General features: G+C 48.9%; 1 protein-coding gene across 5 annotated transcripts in view; it reads left to right on the top strand.

Annotated features, from left to right (window-relative positions):
- Positions 1-15,151, top strand: part of CASZ1 (castor zinc finger 1) — a 267,529-nt gene extending 252,378 nt beyond the window's left edge. For 4 of the 5 annotated variants that reach the window (XM_024210599.1, XM_024210600.1, XM_024210601.1 and 1 more), the window contains 6 exons: positions 778-976; positions 1,612-1,783; positions 5,838-5,986; positions 6,468-6,702; positions 8,426-8,725; positions 13,399-15,151. In XM_024210599.1, coding sequence (XP_024066367.1) covers positions 778-976; positions 1,612-1,783; positions 5,838-5,986; positions 6,468-6,702; positions 8,426-8,725; positions 13,399-14,651 — 2,308 coding nt within the window. In that variant the 3' untranslated portion in view covers positions 14,652-15,151. The remainder of the gene's footprint in view (positions 1-777; positions 977-1,611; positions 1,784-5,837; positions 5,987-6,467; positions 6,703-8,425; positions 8,726-13,398) is intronic. The other variant, XM_024210602.1, reaches the window with a different exon arrangement.
- Positions 15,152-17,652: the final 2,501 nt, after the last annotated feature.

The following is a 17,652-nucleotide window of genomic DNA, read 5'->3' as shown; positions in this document are numbered from 1 at the left end:
CCCCTGAGTCTATATTTACATGGCCTCACAGTTTGAACTATGGGGATATGAATTGCCACACGAACACATGTGCTGCGTTGCAACTCCCCCGTGTGGACACTGCAGGTGCAACCTAAAAGGTACCTAGTTCGCAGTGACATAGTCCGCTTTAAACAAGTACCTTTTCGTTTGCGCCTGCAGCATTCACCTGGGGGAGTAACAACACAGCTAGTGTGCACTGCAATTCACACACCACAGTCTGAACTGTGGGACAGTGGAGGCAAGCCCTTAGAGTTCACAAACTGCAGCCGTAAAACAATGGAACGTGACTGCCCTGGGAGAGGCACCAAGGCCATTTAGGTCATCAAATAAATCAAGGTTGCACAAATTTCTTAGCCAAGGGTTACCCTGGCAATTTGCAACATGCAGCCCAAGTGCTTCACCTAATCTGTGCAAAAAATGGAGCCAAGCACAGCTTTCTTCACCCATTAACAGAAAGAATGTGGGGTCAACAGGTCCCAGCATGATCTGAAGGGAGCCACAGAGGCTCTAGGTCCCAGCATGCAGTGCTCCAGCTTCACACACTCCTGTCAAGAGCATGCACTGTCTGCTGGGGCTGATAGTGTCTGCAGGCTGCAGCTCCATGTTAACGAGGCTGGCCATGGGAGCTCTGTGGGCCGCATGTGGCCCATAGGCTGCACTTGGGCTACCCCTCCATTAAATGAGTGAATGTTGGGAAAGAAGCCAAGGTGTGAGGGAAGAAATGAGGATGATGTCTGGATTTTGGCTGTGTTCCAGTGACCCCTGTCTGGCGACGGACTGCAAGTATGCCAACAAGTTCCACTTCCATTGTCTGTTCGGGAACTGCAAGTACGTGTGCAAAACCTCTGGCAAAGCAGAGTCCCACTGCCTGGACCACATCAACCCCAACAACAACCTGGTGAATGTGCGAGACCAGTTTGCTTACTACTCGCTGCAGTGTCTCTGTCCAAACCAGGTAAGAGTAATCCAAGAAGAGTGCCCATGGAGGTGGGCCAGGCAGGGGCTGTGGAGGCGAGGGAAAGGATGCAGGAGAAAAGGAAAAGGCAAAAGCCTGGCAAAGACAGGAAAACAAACTGGGGCCAATTCATCCCTAATGTGACTCTGCTGAACCAATGAATGAATCTGGCCTCTAATGCACAGAGCTATTTGAAGGGTATAAACTAGAGAGAGCGAGACTTGGAACTTGGGAAATCGGCTCCAGACCAAAATATAGGCAGTTTGTATTTGTTCAGAGCGGGGGTGTGGGAAGATGTTGATTTTGGACCATTTCTAGAGTAAACGCCAGGTAAGGCAAGGAAATTGTCTGGGTAGGAGAGGAAATGAAACAAAGGCAAAGGCTGCCTGTTAGTGGAATAGTTTCCCAAGGGAAATGGTGGAAGTCCTATGATTTGAAAATAAATGGTCAGATGAAGAGCAAATGTACTGTGCCCCTTGAAGAATGGACAGTGTGACACATGGAACTGGAGGCCTTGCCCACCTGTGACATTAACAACTCCGTGACCTTCAGAGAGAAAGCAAGTTGCAGCAGGCAACTGAGAGCACGGTTGCTGGATAAGTCTAAAACAACCTGTCTCATTGGTTCCTCTACAGCACTGTGAATTCAGGATGCGGGGACATTACCATTGTCTTCGGCCTGGCTGCTACTTTGTGACCAACATCACCACCAAACTGCCCTGGCATGTGAAGAAACATGAGAAGGCAGAGCGAAGAGCAGCCAATGGTTTCAAGTACTTCACCAAACGGGAAGAGTGCGGCAGGCTAGGTAAACTCACCCTATTCATCCTGTAACCAAGCCATGAGATATAGTGCCTGACAGCTCAGGCTGATAGCATACTCAGTCTCTGGGTCGCTTTCTCAATCTAAGGGTGTAGCCATTCTCCCGATACACTAGCGACTCCAGTCATTATAAACCTTCCTTTGACAATATTTTTCATATTCTCTCTGGGCAGAGGCACCAGTAGTTTAGCTTACGGGACCATTTGACCCTATCGCATCTTTGAAGAATGGAAGTGAAATTTTCCCTCAATGTTTATAGTTGTAGTACTTCTACATCCACTATCAATGATGTATTTTAGATCATATGACCCTGTCTTGGCCAACTTGGGGTGGGGTAGCCCAAATAGGTATAAAAATGACCCACTTGGGCTTCTCCATCCCCAAATGGCCACCTGTAGTCTGTTCACTCCTGTGAGTTTATTTGTAGTACATTTATATGATCCTGAATGTGAGTGGGCCTTAAAGCACTTGACACAGAGATTGATTAAATAAGAATTATCATCTCCATTTTACAGGTGCACAGAGGTTGATTTTTCCATAATCATTTTGTAAATTTTAATAGCAAAATCAGGAACAGAACCAGTGATCTTGTCTCCCAGGCCCCAGCTCTAACCATTACAGGACACTGCCTTCTAGAGCCAGGAACAGAAGCCAGGCGTAATGGCACCCAGACCCTATCTAAACCGTAGACCGCACTGCTTCACTATAGCTGACACACAAACTGACCGATGTCAAAGATACAAAGAGTTAAAGGGAGACACAGCAGCCGCCACACTCTGCACATGGCGGGGCACAACCCCTAACTTCTCCTCTAAGGTTCTCTTTGGTGCCTAAATATTGGAGTATATGAGATCCATTTCTGCCCTGGCTGGACAGGCTCCAGCTTGTATCCCCGGTGTTCTAATCCGGGGCAAGGGTCCTGTGAGCTCAGATGCTATGGCCATCTCCACCCTGGCAGGAGAGGGCTGGAAGGCCTCTTCATTCCTGCTCAAAGAAGGCAGCCTGTAGTCCTAGTGGAAAATGCCTTGTCCCTTTCTTCCAGATGGAATGACCAGGCCTCTGGAGGAGCAACTTCCCCCTTTCTGATTGTTCGAGGCCTTTTCTCGCACCATGTGCCCTGCTGAACTTGCTGCTTGTTTTGGGCTAGAGTGGGCTGGGCTGGGCTGAGACTGTTTTCAGGCTGGGAGCAAGCAGAGAATGGTGGGAAATGTTTCTGTTTTGATGACTGCTCCTCACAGACAGTGCCCCCGAGCCTCCACCACACTGCATGGGACTCACACGCCCATTACTCATTTTTGGCTTAAGGAAACCAGCCTGCCCTATCAGCCCTGGTGGGAGGTTTGGCCTCAGCAGCTCCAGCAGGGTAGCTCAGCCTCGCTGTCCTTTCCTACTGCTCCCTGGACACAGCTTACTTCAGAAGCAGTCAATTATTTTATGTCAAGGTACAGGCAAGGTCCAGAGAAAATAATAAAAGAATAACCATAATGAGTAAATTAAAAAGATTTTGGGGTCCATTGAAAAGCATCTGGTGGTCCAGATTTGGCCTGCGGTCCGCCTATTGACTACCCCTGGTACTCTGTTGAGAAGCAGGAGAGGAGGAGTCAACGGCCAAAAAATACAAACCCGTGACAGCCAGAACAAAAATGCTCCCCTTCAGCTTTTAATTCATAAAAAATGTATGCCTGAGTGATAAGTCGTCCATGGTAACCAAGGCAACAGGTGTCAACACACCGAGGCTGGTCCTTACCTGGGTCTCGGTTTACAAATGTCAGGAGATTGAGCAGTTGCTGTTATTTACTCAACTTTTGGTGTTTCAGGTGATAGCCGGGGCTAGACAAAGCGGGGCGATGATATATGACACTCAGCCTGCCCCGCTGCCCTAGCAACGGGCAAGTCTTCACCTGCCCTTTGCTGATACTGTTTCAGTCCCGCCAGCACTGTTTGTTCTTCATCCCAAAGAACAGCACAACATGATAGGGAGGGCAGATGAGGTAGGGGTGTGGAGGGAGGAGGGGCAGAATATCTAAACAAACACAAACTTGGCATACACATAAAGCACCACCTCCGCCTTAAAGACAAGGCGAATGATTCAGGAGCTGTTTGGCAATGGCATGTCTACTGTGTGTGTGGGCACTGTGGGGATGCACGTACATGTAGGTATGTCTTTCCACGTGATTGTAAATGAGTGTCTGTGTATGTCTCCATACAGGCATGTGTCTGTCGATGTGGGCAGCTAGATGTGTTCCTGCATCTGTATGCAAGTGTGTCTTTTGTTCTGTAGGTCTGTGTTGTGTTTGTTTGTGTGTACAGCAAGTGCCTGTGTTGAGTTTTGTGAGTGTGTTTTTATCAGGTGTGCGGCTGTAGGTCTCTGTCAGTGTGTAGACATGCCTATGGTTTTACTGCAGCAAGCTATTCTTCAGCTATAGGACATGGTCTGGGGATTGTCTGGTAATCAGCCACACAGATTCGTTGTAATTTGCATGAGGCAGCCTGTGTGTGAGGCAGAATCCAGCATTTTCCCATAAAGAAAACAGTAGTGGGGCTGTTTGGAAAATAATGGATTCTGCTTGTCTGTCTGGAGGCAGGTCCAGCCTGCGAGAATCCATGTAAGCTGTTTCCATTACTCTCAGCCTGGTACCAGCCCCTAGGTCACCAAACCAGGAGTAGCAACAAACGCTTCCTGGCTTCTCCACATTTGGCCTTGGAACATGCACTGGTCAGAGCTGGAACGTTGGGGATGGGATGGAGGAGCCTCATGGCCCAGGGTGTTAAAGGGGCTATCATTCTGCTTCCAGAGCGCACAGATCAAAAGGAGCTGGCTGTTTCCAACATGGAACAATCCCGGATATTATTCTCACTTTCAACTTCAATTGTAAGCTCCTTGGGACAGGGCCTGTCTTTTTGTTCTGTGTTTGTACACCATCTAGCACAACAGGGTCCTGGTCTAGGATTGGGATCTCTAGGTGCTGGCATAATGCAAATAATCAACATTAAAAATTTTATTAAGATGATGTTAAAAAAAATAGTGAACAGAGTTTGAGCATAGAAGTTTCTGGTTATCAGGGAATAACATACAGATTATCGAGGGTGCAAAGTTTGTTTTAAGATAAGGTGGCATGAGGAATACATAATCTGCAATATCCCTGATTGGGGGTAAAAGGTTGATGGGTCAGAGTACAGACATTGAGATATGAGGGTATGAAGTTCATAAAGTGGCTATGTTCGGGTGTGGATAATAATGAGTGGATATGATGATGAGGATGGATTGACCCTCATTTGGTGAGATTTAATGTTCAGGGAGTTTATGATTCCAGTTCATATGATCCAACGGAGAAGGTCACTTGGTCCCTTTCTCGTAGTGGGAGAACGATGTCACTCTGGCTCACGCCTCCTGGTACTGTCGGTGGCCGGTGGCCGGTGATGTGCTCGATGTAGATGTCCCTGGACCATCGGATGGCGTCTGAGACCATGAGGTGCCGCATGAGATGTGCGTAGCGTTGACCGATCCCGCAGGTCCGCAGCACACGCTCGTTGCAGGGGTCCCAGGAGCCCAGGGCTCCGACAATCAGGGCGTCCATCTGCACCTCATAGCCCTTCGCTCTCAGGGTGTCAGCCAGGGGGGCGTACTTTTCCAGCTTACGAGCTCGGACTTCGCGAAATGCCGGGGTCCTGTTCTCAAAGGAGACAGGAATGATCTTTTTCTGGGCCTCGTCGGAGACGACCACGTCAGGTCGTAGCTGGCTGTCAGTACCGGCGATACATTTCCCCCTTGTTCCCTCTGTCACAAGAGGGATGGGGGTGGTACTCTGTGGTGTAGGCCCATTTCCTGTGTCTAAATCAATCACATCCTTTCTCCCCATTACTCAGCTTGGGAAGGATTTAATTTTGGGCCTGGGGCTGTCATTGAAGAATCCACAGAGCACTCCAGACCATCAGGATTCAATACAGCAGCAGTCTGGTGCTACCTCCAGTGTGTGCTGATACAACCCTGTCTCTTGCTATTTTAACGTACCAGATTTGTATTGGTTTTGTGGCTGCAGGTTGCAAGTATAACCAGGTGAACAGCCATTTCCACTGCATTCGAGAGGGCTGCCAGTTTTCCTTCCTGCTCAAGCATCAAATGACATCCCATGCCAGGAAGCACATGAGGAGGATGCTGGGGAAAAACTTTGACCGAGTTCCCACGCAGGTGAATCCACTGGTTATTTAAGCAGCAGATACATATGTAGTGATGCACCTTTGATTGCTCACTGCAGAACGGCACTGGGCTGAGTGCTTCTGGGTACCCTCCCAGCGGCGCTAGAGCCAAGACTCACACGCCTAATCTCTGAACGCTCCACTTAACCAGGGCAGGAGTGCTAAACGTCACACCCCCAACCTCTAAGTATAGTAGGATACACACGTTAGGGCACCGGTGCCAATGTACACACTCCCATCTGAATGCATGAGAATCCACACCCCGGGGTACTGGTGCCAAGATTACCACTCCCAGCCTCTGACTGAGGTAGGATTCACTCTCATGGCCTCAGTGCCATAGGATCCACTTGCCAACATATTCCAACTATCCCTGAAGAACAATGTCAGAGAAAACTAAACGTGTGAACAGATGGCTTTGGTCTTGACGTCTCACTTTTGGTGTGAAAAGTCCCTGTCTTAATTTCTTGCTGCAGGTTATTGGCCACACTTCAAGAAATGAAAATCTCCCCCATGTTGGCAGCATGGCACCCAGCCCAGCTTCATCAGGAACCCCAGCTTCCTTTCAGGGACCCCAAAGCATGATGGACACTGAAACAGATGAGTACATGGATTACACTGGCTGTAGCCCTGGAGGCATCTCCTCTGAATCCTCCAATATGGACCGCAGCTGCTCCAGCACTCCAGTGGGCAACGAAAGCACATCAGCAGGTAAGGGGCAGCAGGGGAGAAATAGATTTGCAGGTCTCTGCTGCCAAGAGCCCATAACTCACAACCAGAGGCCAAGGAGAAACTGCGCCTTCTGACACACTGTGTCAGCCCCTGGCTCAGCAGAATATCACCTTACGCTAGCCTAGCCCCCCCACATCATTCACAGGGAGGGAGCCATCTCCACATAGTTCTGGGCTGTCCCTTAACTCCTGACAATCCCTTATTTTTCTCCCTCTGAAGAGGTTTTTGTCCTATCTTTCGGAGCTGGACCTTTTTGAATAATTGAACTGCTCAATATCTGTACCAGAGCCATTGAGTCATTAGGGCTGTAAAGTTAATTTCCCTTGCTGTTCTGCTCCTTGCCTTCCCCCAGTATCTTTTGTGTTTCTCTGTGCCACATCTAGAAGCCAGAGGTTTCCCTGCACTCCTAATGCTCAATAAACTGGACAACAGAGATCCTCTGGCTTCACTCTTTCAGGAAGTGATGTGTAAGTAAATGAGAACCTCTGCCATCACTTTCTCAGGAAGTGACCTATAAAAGCAGTCCACTGTGCTCCTCTCCCCTTACGAGTTGTGATGCAGAAAAGAAAACCTCTAATGTCACTACCTCCTTATCAGAGCAATGCACAGAGGAGATCCCTTGGTGTCATGTCCTCTTTTAGGAAGGGATGCATAAAGCAAACTCTAACATCCCTTCCTGTCTTGAGGATTGAGATCTGACCATGCCTAACTTCCATAAATTATGGGATTCTCTCTTCAGCAGGCAGATACAGAACTCATCTCTAATACCCTGTAGCAGTGGGTAAGGCTCCCTTAATTGTCCTTACCTCTGGCTGCCTGTTAGTATTCCAGTAAAGCCTTCTGTGAAGTCTCCCCAGGGCGGCTTGTTTCTGAGTCTCTTTATAACATTTATTGTCTCTTGGGACCTTAGTTTCAGACTTATTTTTTTCCTACTTTCCCTTCCAACACTGATTAAATGAAAGGTCAGGTGACAACTTGAGCCCAGCATTTCCCTGCTGAGGGGGTTCAGCTCAGACCTCTGGGCTGGGGTGGATGTTCATCTCCGTTACTTTTAAACAGCAGTAGGAAATAAGAGTAATGAATGATTCCCACTGACACTGGGTGGGGACAAGACTAACGAAGATGTCCTGACCTCTCACATCACACGGGGCACTAACACAACCTCTGCACGCTACCCTGACATAAACATTCCATGATAACGACAGCTGCACATAGTGCTAAAGCTCCTCCAGAGGGTTTGGAGGGGCAGCAGCTCCCAGGATTCTCTGTTAACTAACCGCACCATCGGAGCCATCAGTCACACCTCCCGGAGAACAACCCACTGACTAATAACCATGTTATGCATGAATCCGAAAGCCTCTGGGATAACACCCTGCGACAGAGTCCTCTCAGCAGCAGGCTGGTGCACGCGGATGAACGGACAGACTAAGCAGGGCAGGAATTTCTTTTTGGAAGCCAGGTGGCTCCACCCCCTGCAATTGAGGCCACTCCTTGTTTTCTGCAGTGACCACCATTCCTCCTGCTGCTGCTGTCAATCACGCATCTTCCATCTCCTCTCTGTTACAGTTCTGTTTCGTACATGTGTGAATGTATTTTCCATTTTCATCATATTGCTTCCACTCTTGGGTTCTCATTTCGGTTCTTTTGTTTTTCCTTTTTGTTTTGTTTTTTTCTGCTATTTTTTTCTCTCCACATTCTCCAGGCTGCCTGGTTCCTCCTCCTCCTCCTACTGCTGCCGCTGCCGATGACGCTACCCACAATGCACCACAACCTCCACCGCCTCCTCTGCCTCCATCTTTCTCACAAGCCTTGCTCAGGTCTCCTCTCCCCTCCCTCCCCTACCTCTTCTCTCCATCTTGTCTCTCATACTCTCTGCTCAGTGCCACTCTTGGATCCAGCAGAGGCATTGTCATGCCTGCCACCAGCACACCTGCTTTCTCGCCCATCATTGCCACTCCAACTCCAGTAAAAAGTGACGTTCCCCTAGTTCAGGATGCAGCAGGTAATTGTTATATGCTTTATCTCTGAGTCACAGCTCCCCATGCCCATAGTCTCTTCCCACCCCTTGAGCTCTGTTAAGTTATAAATGGAAAAGACATCTCTGTCTCTCTCTCTAACTCTGTCCAAGGGCTCCCCGATACACACATCCACCCTCCCTTCCACTGCTGGGATAATAACGTCATGCTGTAAACATGCCCAAGGAAGGTATCTGAAAGCACAGTAAATCGCGGTGAAAAATTCACATGACCAGAAGCAATTCCTCATCATTCCCAACCCAAATCCAACAGCAACATTTGTAATTAAACCTGCCGTTTTTGAGCCGCTTCCTCCTCCTACTACTGTTAGAGAATTCTTTCCTGGGTGCTGGCTGGTGAGTCTTGCCCACGTGCTCAGGGTTTAACTGATCGCCATATTTGGGGTTGGGAAGGAATTTTCCTCCAGGGCAGATTGGCAGAAGCCCTGGAGGTTTTGCGCCTTCCTCTGCAGCGTGGGGCATGGGTCACTTGCTGGAGGATTCTCTGCACCTTGAGGTCTTTAAACCACGTTTTGAGGACTTCAATAACTCAGACATAGATCAGGGGTTTGTTACAGGAGTGGGTGGGTGGGTGAGATTCTGTGGCCTGCGTTGTGCAGGAGGTCAGACTAGATGATCATAATGGTCCCTTCTGACCTTAAAGTCTATGACTCTATGAGGTGGCCAAAACACAACATGTTGACCATATCGCATAACAGGACTTGGAGACTGGTTTAGAGCTCTTTGGCCATCCAGTCTCGTAGCTCCCAGCCCTTGCTACACATCACTACAGGCCATTCCCATGTGCACCATGAGCTTGGGACTGGCTTTCTCCATCCCATGTTTTGGGGTCTCATGGGCATAGGTGATGCCTCTGACATGATGCATCTCAGTGATCTCTGTTGCACCCACAGTTATTTACATCCACCAATTATAGCTGCAGAAAGTAAGGCTGGTTTTCAAACACCTCCGGCCCTCAGTGTTTCCTACATGAGAGCTCAGGGACATCACAGACGGGGGAGTTTTATACCAGCTCGGAATGGCTTTTCGGGGCTTGCCCAATTTTGCCCTCTTTTCCCAGCCTGCCTCCTTCTCGGTTAATTGGAAGCATATTTGTGCTAGCACAGTATGTTTTTAAAAAGACCCAACAGCTCAGAAACCTGAGCTATCCTCTGCCAGCCAGGCATAGTGTAAGCATGCAGAGGTGTGAAACTCCCAAACAGTGGTCATTGCCCTGCCCAGAGCTTCATGGGGATTTTGACTGCTTAAGTGGGATTTAAATTATGCCTTCACAGGTGGTGGCCCTCTGCAGAGGGGTGAATTTCACCCCAACAGCGGGAGTGTGGTCCAATAGACAGACAGTCACAAAACTGAATTCTTCTGACAGGCAAATTACATCCCCTTTCTGTCATCTGTAAAATGAGGATAATGATACTTTTTAAAGTATTCTGACACTGATAGGTGAGAAGTACTGTATAAAATCATCATCCCTTGCTGACAGGACAGGCTGAATATAAGCTACTTACAGTTGAGACCTGCTTCGGCCTAAGTTTGTTGAGGCATGTTTGCCTCTAATTAGTTATTAGGGAATGAGCACAGTCTATTGGCTAGAGCAGGAGACATGGAATCAGGACTGCTGGGTTCTTCTCCGCCTTCACACACCCTATGCAAGGAAGTTGAACTAGGCTAATTAAATAAGTGATATTAAATAGCTTTAGTTAAACTGGTGCATAAGGCTGGGTGGAGACTGAGTTTAAACTGAGCTGAAATAAACCTGGCTTAACCAAACTGATTCAAAATTGTCATAAGATAAACCAAAACAAGCCACTCTCACATCAAAGTATGTGTCCATACTGACGGGGGGATACTGCACTGGTTTAACTAAACACGCATTTCAGTGAGGACAAGGCATCAGTGTCCTTGGGCAAGTCATTTAACCTCTCTGTGCCTCACCTAGATCAGTATTATGGGTATAATGATACTTACCTACCTCTTAGAGACAGTGGGAGGCTCAATTAGTTACTCAATTAGTATACAGTGCTATGAAAATATAGTGTTGTTCATGTGCTAGGGGTTATTCAGTAATGTACCCACCTCTTTAAAACCATTAGTGGTTTAATACTTCTTTGTAATATAGACACAGGGGGCCGCATTCTCTGCTCACTTACACTGGCTTTACCCCAATGTAACTCCATGACTTCTATGTTGCTGTTGTTATTTATTGTTTGTTTTACAGCAGCAGCTAGAGCCCTCAAAGGAGATCGAGTTCCCATTATGCTAGGGGCTGTAAACACCCAGCAAGAGATGGTTCCTGCCCAAAGGGTTTGCACTCGAAATAGAGAAAGAGGGTGAGAGAAAGGGACACTAGCAGAAGAGCTGGGAACTGAGGCAGAGAGAGATTACATGGTTTGCCCATGATCACACAGTGAATCTGACAGAGCCAGGAATTGAACCAGGTCTTCCAAATTGCCATCCAGTGCCTGAACCCCAAACTATGGAATTACTCCTGGTTTATCGCGGTGTAAATAAGATCTAGAATCAGGCCCAGTAACTAGACTCTTGCAGCCTTTTTCTTCCTCTCCAAAATAGGAGTGCAGCAAGGAACTGGCCTGGAGATCAGTGTCCTGTACCAGGACCTGAGTGCAGCCTACAGCGCGCTCCTGCACCTTGCCACCTATAAGCACAGATTTGTGTCTGAAAATAAAGTGTGCTTTGGGGGACCTGGACCCTACTGGGATAGGGATTCTGTAACCTTGAAGTCACTGGTTTGAATATGGTTGAGCTTAATAGTGATGGAGAGTTCTATCTCTGGCGGCTGTTTAGTGTAAGGGGGCTTACCCCAGTTCCTAGTGACCATCACTAAGACAGCCATCACCGTGAATTGTCTCCTTTGTTGCCAGTGTCACCAGAGACACCATGCAAACTGAATGGGCGTGTGAGACTTCTGTCCTCTGCCTCGCTCTCCTAGGCATGGGCTCACTCCAGAGGGATACTGGCATTGCACTCGGGGGGGAGTTTGGCCTACTGCTGTCCATGCCGTCCCTGCTTTGTGGAGAGTTTGAACTCTTCTATCTCCAAGGTTTTCAGTCTGGTGCTGTTACTCACCATTTTGGAGATTCTATTTGTTAAGCACCATCTTAGCTTCAAGGGGCATCATTTGAGGCCCTCCCATGGCTGACATGGTAAACCAGCATCCACCACCTTGAGTACATGCTTACAGTCATCAAAAGAACTTTACAGCATTCAAACAAATGATTGAGTGCGTCTTCAGACTCCTAGAGCAGGATGCAAACTGCTTTGGTGCTGGGACCCAGACACTCTTGACACAGACCCTGCCTCTTTTCAACAGGATGGCAGCCCCACATGCAGCTCAGGAAGGCCCATTTTAGTTGGAAACTGTAATTTCCAGTGAAATTCACCATTTTGCACCTGGTGAGAGAGTCTTCTTGCCTCCCCAAGCCCTGCTCTGAGCACATTGGATCTGGAGCTGGGTTTTTCATCTTCCTCTGCAGCATGGGGCACGGGTCACTGCCAGGTGCAAATATTGGATTCTCTGTAACTTGAAGTCTTTAAACCATGATCTGAGGACGTCAGTAACTCAGCCAAAGGCTAGGGGTCTATTACAGGAGGGGGTGGGTGAAGTTCTGTGGCCCGTGATGTGCAGGAGGTCAGAATAGATCATGACTGTAAAGTCTCTGAGTCTATGATTTGACCTGAGGAATAACCAGTGGGCAGAAGAGGAAGGAAATGTGGATGTAAAGTGGTCAAATTCTTGGTATCAGGTTCAGTCCTCTGGGACTCCAGCACCTATCTCCAAGGATGGGAAACTGACATTGGTCTCTTAGTGGCAAGTGGGCTGATTGTTGAGGCTCAAGGAAAGGCTTTAAAAGTGGGATTTTTCTCTTGGAGCCCAATGGATAGTCACTTGAGAATTACCCCTCCTGAACATCTTCTTTGTGTGCGCTCATCAGTGTAATATTTAGGCTCATTACAATGAGGTATGTTACACTATTCTGGCCAAAGTGCATCCTGCTTCTAAAAATCCCCCCTTGCAGTTTTAATTAGATGTGGCGAGTCTTCTCCACTTCCTGTCCTAAATAGCTATAAAGTGTTGCTGTGCCCTATTAAACAGCAGTCAGGGAGAAGGACACTGTGTATAGTTTATAAAGCACTCGGGGATTGTTTGGGGTGAAAGGAGCAATGAAAGTGCCGCATTCTGTGGGCTGGGATGAGCTTACTCCTGGGGAAGGAGGACAAAGTGACAGGACAGGCTGGGAGATTTTTGACCCTGACAAGCAGCAGCAGCTGATGCTTGGACATTATCATGTCTACAAGAGTGGCAACTCTAAGGATTTCCTGGTGCCAAGCAACACAAATAGCGTGGGGGTAGAGTGTGTCAGGAAATCAAGTTCACTACTGCCATAATATTGAATGAGCACTAATCGGCACACCTTCCCCAGCCCCTGTGCAGGATACAAGGCTGGTCAGGAGACTTACTGGGTCGGGGGCTGCTTCCCCTGCAGCATCATGCATTGGCCATGGGTCATAGGTAGAATATGGGGTATGATCTAACCTGGCAAGTACCATGCTGGTTACAGGAGGTGATAGGAGTTCCTGCTGCCCCTCTATGAGTAACGCCACTCTCCTCTTCCTGTTCCCAGGGAACACCATCACCATGCCAACTGCCTCGGGGGCCAAAAAGCGCTTCTGGATCATCGAGGATATGTCTCCATTTGGCAAGCGCCGCAAGACAGCCTCCTCGCGCAAGATGCTGGATGAGGGGATGATGCTGGAGGGTTTCCGGCGCTACGATCTCTATGAGGACTGCAAGGACACCAACTGCCAGTTCTCCCTCAAGGTCACCCACTACCACTGCACCCGGGAGAACTGTGGCTACAAGTTCTGTGGCCGCACCCACATGTACAAGCACGCCCAGCACCACGACCGCGTCGACAACCTGGTGCTGGATGACTTCAAGCGCTTCAAGTCCTCATTGAGCTGCAACTTCCCCGACTGCCAGTTCTCTGGCAACAGCACGCACTTCCACTGCCTGCGCTGTGGCTTCCGCTGCACCGACAGCACCAAGGTGACCGCCCACCGCAAGCACCACGGCAAGCAGGACGTCATCAGTGCTGCCGGCTTCTGCCAGTTCAGCTCCAGTGTGGACTGCGAGGTGCCCGACTGCAAGTACAAACTCAAGTGCTCCCACTTCCACTGCACCTACCCCGGCTGCAAACACACTGTGGTGGGCATGTCACAGATGGACTCACACAAGCGCAAGCATGAGAAACAGGAGCGGGGGGAGCTGCCAGCCATCTCTCCTGGCCCTGAGGGCCTTCATCACTCCACCCTGGAGTACGACGTCCAGAACTCTTCCGTCAACCTGGACAGCTCCCTCAACCTCAGCACTGATGCCAACAGCTCCCTCTTCTTCCTGCAGAACGCAGCTGGCGTGGGCCTCAATGACTCCTTGGACCTCAGCAAGAAGCTACCGGAGGCTGCTGCTGGCCCATCACCCAGCAGAGCAGGGACAAGCCCTCACGAGAGTGGGGTGATGGTATCCAACTCCGGCGATGTGGAGGATGAAGACGACTCATCCCAAGATGAGGACGAGGAGGAGGAGGAGATAAATGAGGAAGAGGATGATGACGAAGAGGATGACGACGATGACGACGACGAAGACGAGGAGGAAGACCTGAATACAGACTCTGAAGAGTCACTCCCCGACCCTGAGGGCTTGGCCACTAAAGAGGATGGGGAAACAGGGGAGGCCTCTACTTCCATAGACCACGGCGATGCTTCCAGGCCTCTGGGCGAGCCAAACCCAGCCCTCACGTCAGCCCCCACCCCTGCTCTGGACCCCACCCTTGCCCTGACCCCAACCCACACCCTCGCACCGGCAGCTTCTCCTTAACCTTAGAGACAGCAGCAGGTTTGGTTTTGCTCTTAAATGAAATTACTAAGAGGACCCCTTATGAGGCGAGAACAAAGCACCGTGACGGTAAGCGACAAAACGAACTCCACACCGCACGCACGAGGCCCCACGGGCCAGATATGGTCGCATGGGGCCAGCGCACCATCACTTCATTCTGCGATGACAGAAGATAGGGCAGGACGCAGAGACACAAAACCCTTCTAGATGAACACTAGCTCTGAGGGTGACATCTGCTCTCCTTTCCTCCCCCCATTGTGGGGCGTGTGCCCAGTCTCGGGACCCCTTCTTTTGGGGTGGGCTTTTCCCCCTTCTTTTATTTCTGGATTTTATTTTTCCATGTTTTTAGTTGTATGATACTAATAATAATCTCCACTCCTCGGAAGGGGAGTGCGGGGATGACAGGTGATGAATTTTAGAATTATGTGGGGTTTTTTAAGTGCGTGTAAGGAACTGGTGGCACAAAGGCAACTAGCTAAGCCTTTACCGGGGGAGGGGGGGGGGTGTCTTTTTCTTTTTTTCAGCATTAAATAAATGGGAGAGACTGATGCACCAGACAGCAAGGGTGGGAGGGGGTATTTATTGTCTTACAAACGAGGAAGCATTAATGAATCAGCGGGGCTGGGAATGGAACACTTCTCTGTTCTTCCAGATCCTCTTTATTATTATTATTAATAATAATTTTTTAAATGCTATTTATATTGTTAAGCTTCCCTTTGTCTAGAACTGTCGGAACAGCTGTAGGTCACCTCCCCCAGCTCCTGCTGCATCTCCTGGTAGTGATCTAGCTGCAGTCATGGGAGGGAAGGTCGCCATATGGTGGTTAAAGGGTCTGTCACTCACACTGGAGGACTGGGGTTTAACCCCTGCTCCCATCCCCAGGTGCTACCCCTCTTTCTCTAGGTTTAGGCTCTTTCTTTTTGGTGCTTCAGAGACAGCACCCCTTTCTCAGGCAGGCTGTGAATGGAGGCAGGTGCAGAAGGAGAGATTAGCATCCTTTGCCTTGGTGCAGCTGGAGGGGAAGAGCAATGCCACCCCAGCAATGCCTTGCTAAATGCTACTTGCCCTCTGACGCAGGGCGATTGATTTTTTTAAATGATGAGCAAGCAGAGTATCCTCAGTGTTTTCCTCCTCAAGGTGAGGGTGGGCAAGTAGATTCTGTGCAAAGGCTAATGAATTTCCCGAAGGGAAGAGCGAGCGAAGCCACCACCCACACAGAAAGGGTGGGGGGATTAAGGCAGACGCTGGGCTGGCAGTGGAACGACTTGGCTCTCTCCTCAGATGCTGGATGGAGAGCTATTGATTGCTCAGGTCCTGCACCCGACTACCTTTGGCTGCTGTCGTCCACTCCTGTGGCATGGCAAGCAGTGGAACTTGGGAGCAGTCCTACATGCAGTGTAGCAGGGTGTCAAGCCTCCTCCACTTGAGCGAATCGCACCAAGGCCGGCAGCACAGCAGGCATGGGGCAGCATAGTGCAGGATGCAGTGCCTGCAGGCAGCACCATGGTAGCTGGACGGACCTACAGCACTCAAATGGTTACAAGCTCTCCCGCTGTTCTCTTTCCCCAGCCCTGCCAATAAAGGGTTTACACACACACACACTACAGGAGACTATCCAGCATTCTCATAGATGACAGTTGCTGTTTGACCCCCAAGTCCTGAGACAGAGAGCTTGTCTACACATGTGCACTGGCCCCAAAAGGACTAAAGGTGTGAATTAAGCTTGATGCAGTGATTTCGGGGCCAGTGTGTAGACCAGCTGGGCATTTTGCTCCCTTGTGTCTAAGACTTGGCCCTTGTTTATTTTGTTCTGTTTTAATTATTTTTTCTAATAACAAACCCCCTAAGCCCAAGGAATCCCTGTCATTCATTTCTACCCTACACAGAAAGAGGCCTCAAGCAGTTTGGGTTGTTTTCTTATTATTTCCCTAAGGAGCCAGCATGGATCTGGGTCCGAACGATAGACAAGCTCCTCAGCTGTTTAAATGCAGGGAGATGTTTGGATAATTCTTAAAAAGGAAAAGGGGGGGGGGGGGGAGAGAAAAAGGAAAAAAAAGTAACAAAAAAAAATTGTACAGTATTTTTCCTTTAAAGGTTATTCTATATAGAACAAAGAGAAACAACGCCTGCCAGAGGGACCCGGGCCTGCCTTCTGGATAGCCCTTAGAGCCTAGATTTGGTTACTTGTGTGCAATTTTTTTTCTCTTTCAGGGTTTGGGTTTTTTTAAGCATTTATTGGTAGGGGGCAGCAGAGGGGAGAGGGGCCTTAACCCCATGGTTTGAGGCTGTCTTCATACTCCTAGCACTGACTGGAGCTGCACGATTCCGAATTTTAACTTGAATTTTGTAGAGATGAAACAAACAAATGGCTGTTGTGAAAAGAAGTTTGTAGTTTAATTTAATATGGTGGGGGGCGGGGGTTTGCTAGCAGTTATTTGTGTGGCTTTTATTTTTCATATGGTTTTATTTTTGTTACTCTCCTTCGTGCCCCCCCCTTCTTTTTTTCTAGTACAACTCTCCGCCCCCCCCTTCTTTTTTTCTAGTACAGCCCTCCCCCGCCGTTACCAATATAAGGAAGCTAGCTTCCTCAGTGGGTACAGAGAGGGACTTGGGGCATGTTGTCCCAGATGCAGGATGGGTTAGATTGGCTGTACTTAGAGCATTTAGCTACAGGTTTTATACTGTGTTGCCCTTGTTCAAGCACTTACCTACTAGCGTGATGGGTGCTATAGAAAACCCTGTAGTCCTAACATGGCTCCAAACCTGCAGATACACACAGCAGTGCTTAATTTGCACCACTGAAGTCAACAAAGTTTTGCCATTTACTTCAATGGAACTACTCACAAGCTTAGAACTCCATACAGTCATAAGGGTGTTCAGGACGGGGGGGCCACGGGAAGGTGTAAGATAATGGAGATGGATAGCTCCCTGCAGCTAGTGGTTGCTATGCAGGACGAACATGGCCAAGCCCTGTTTGAAATCC

This window comes from Terrapene carolina, unplaced genomic scaffold (assembly GCF_002925995.2).
Source record: "Terrapene carolina triunguis isolate 2854851 unplaced genomic scaffold, T_m_triunguis-2.0 Scaffold714, whole genome shotgun sequence".
In the NCBI taxonomy this organism is placed as follows: Eukaryota; Metazoa; Chordata; order Testudines; family Emydidae; genus Terrapene; species Terrapene triunguis.
The sequence above is the reverse complement of the archived record's forward strand: the minus strand, read 5'-3'. Positions and strand labels throughout refer to the sequence as shown.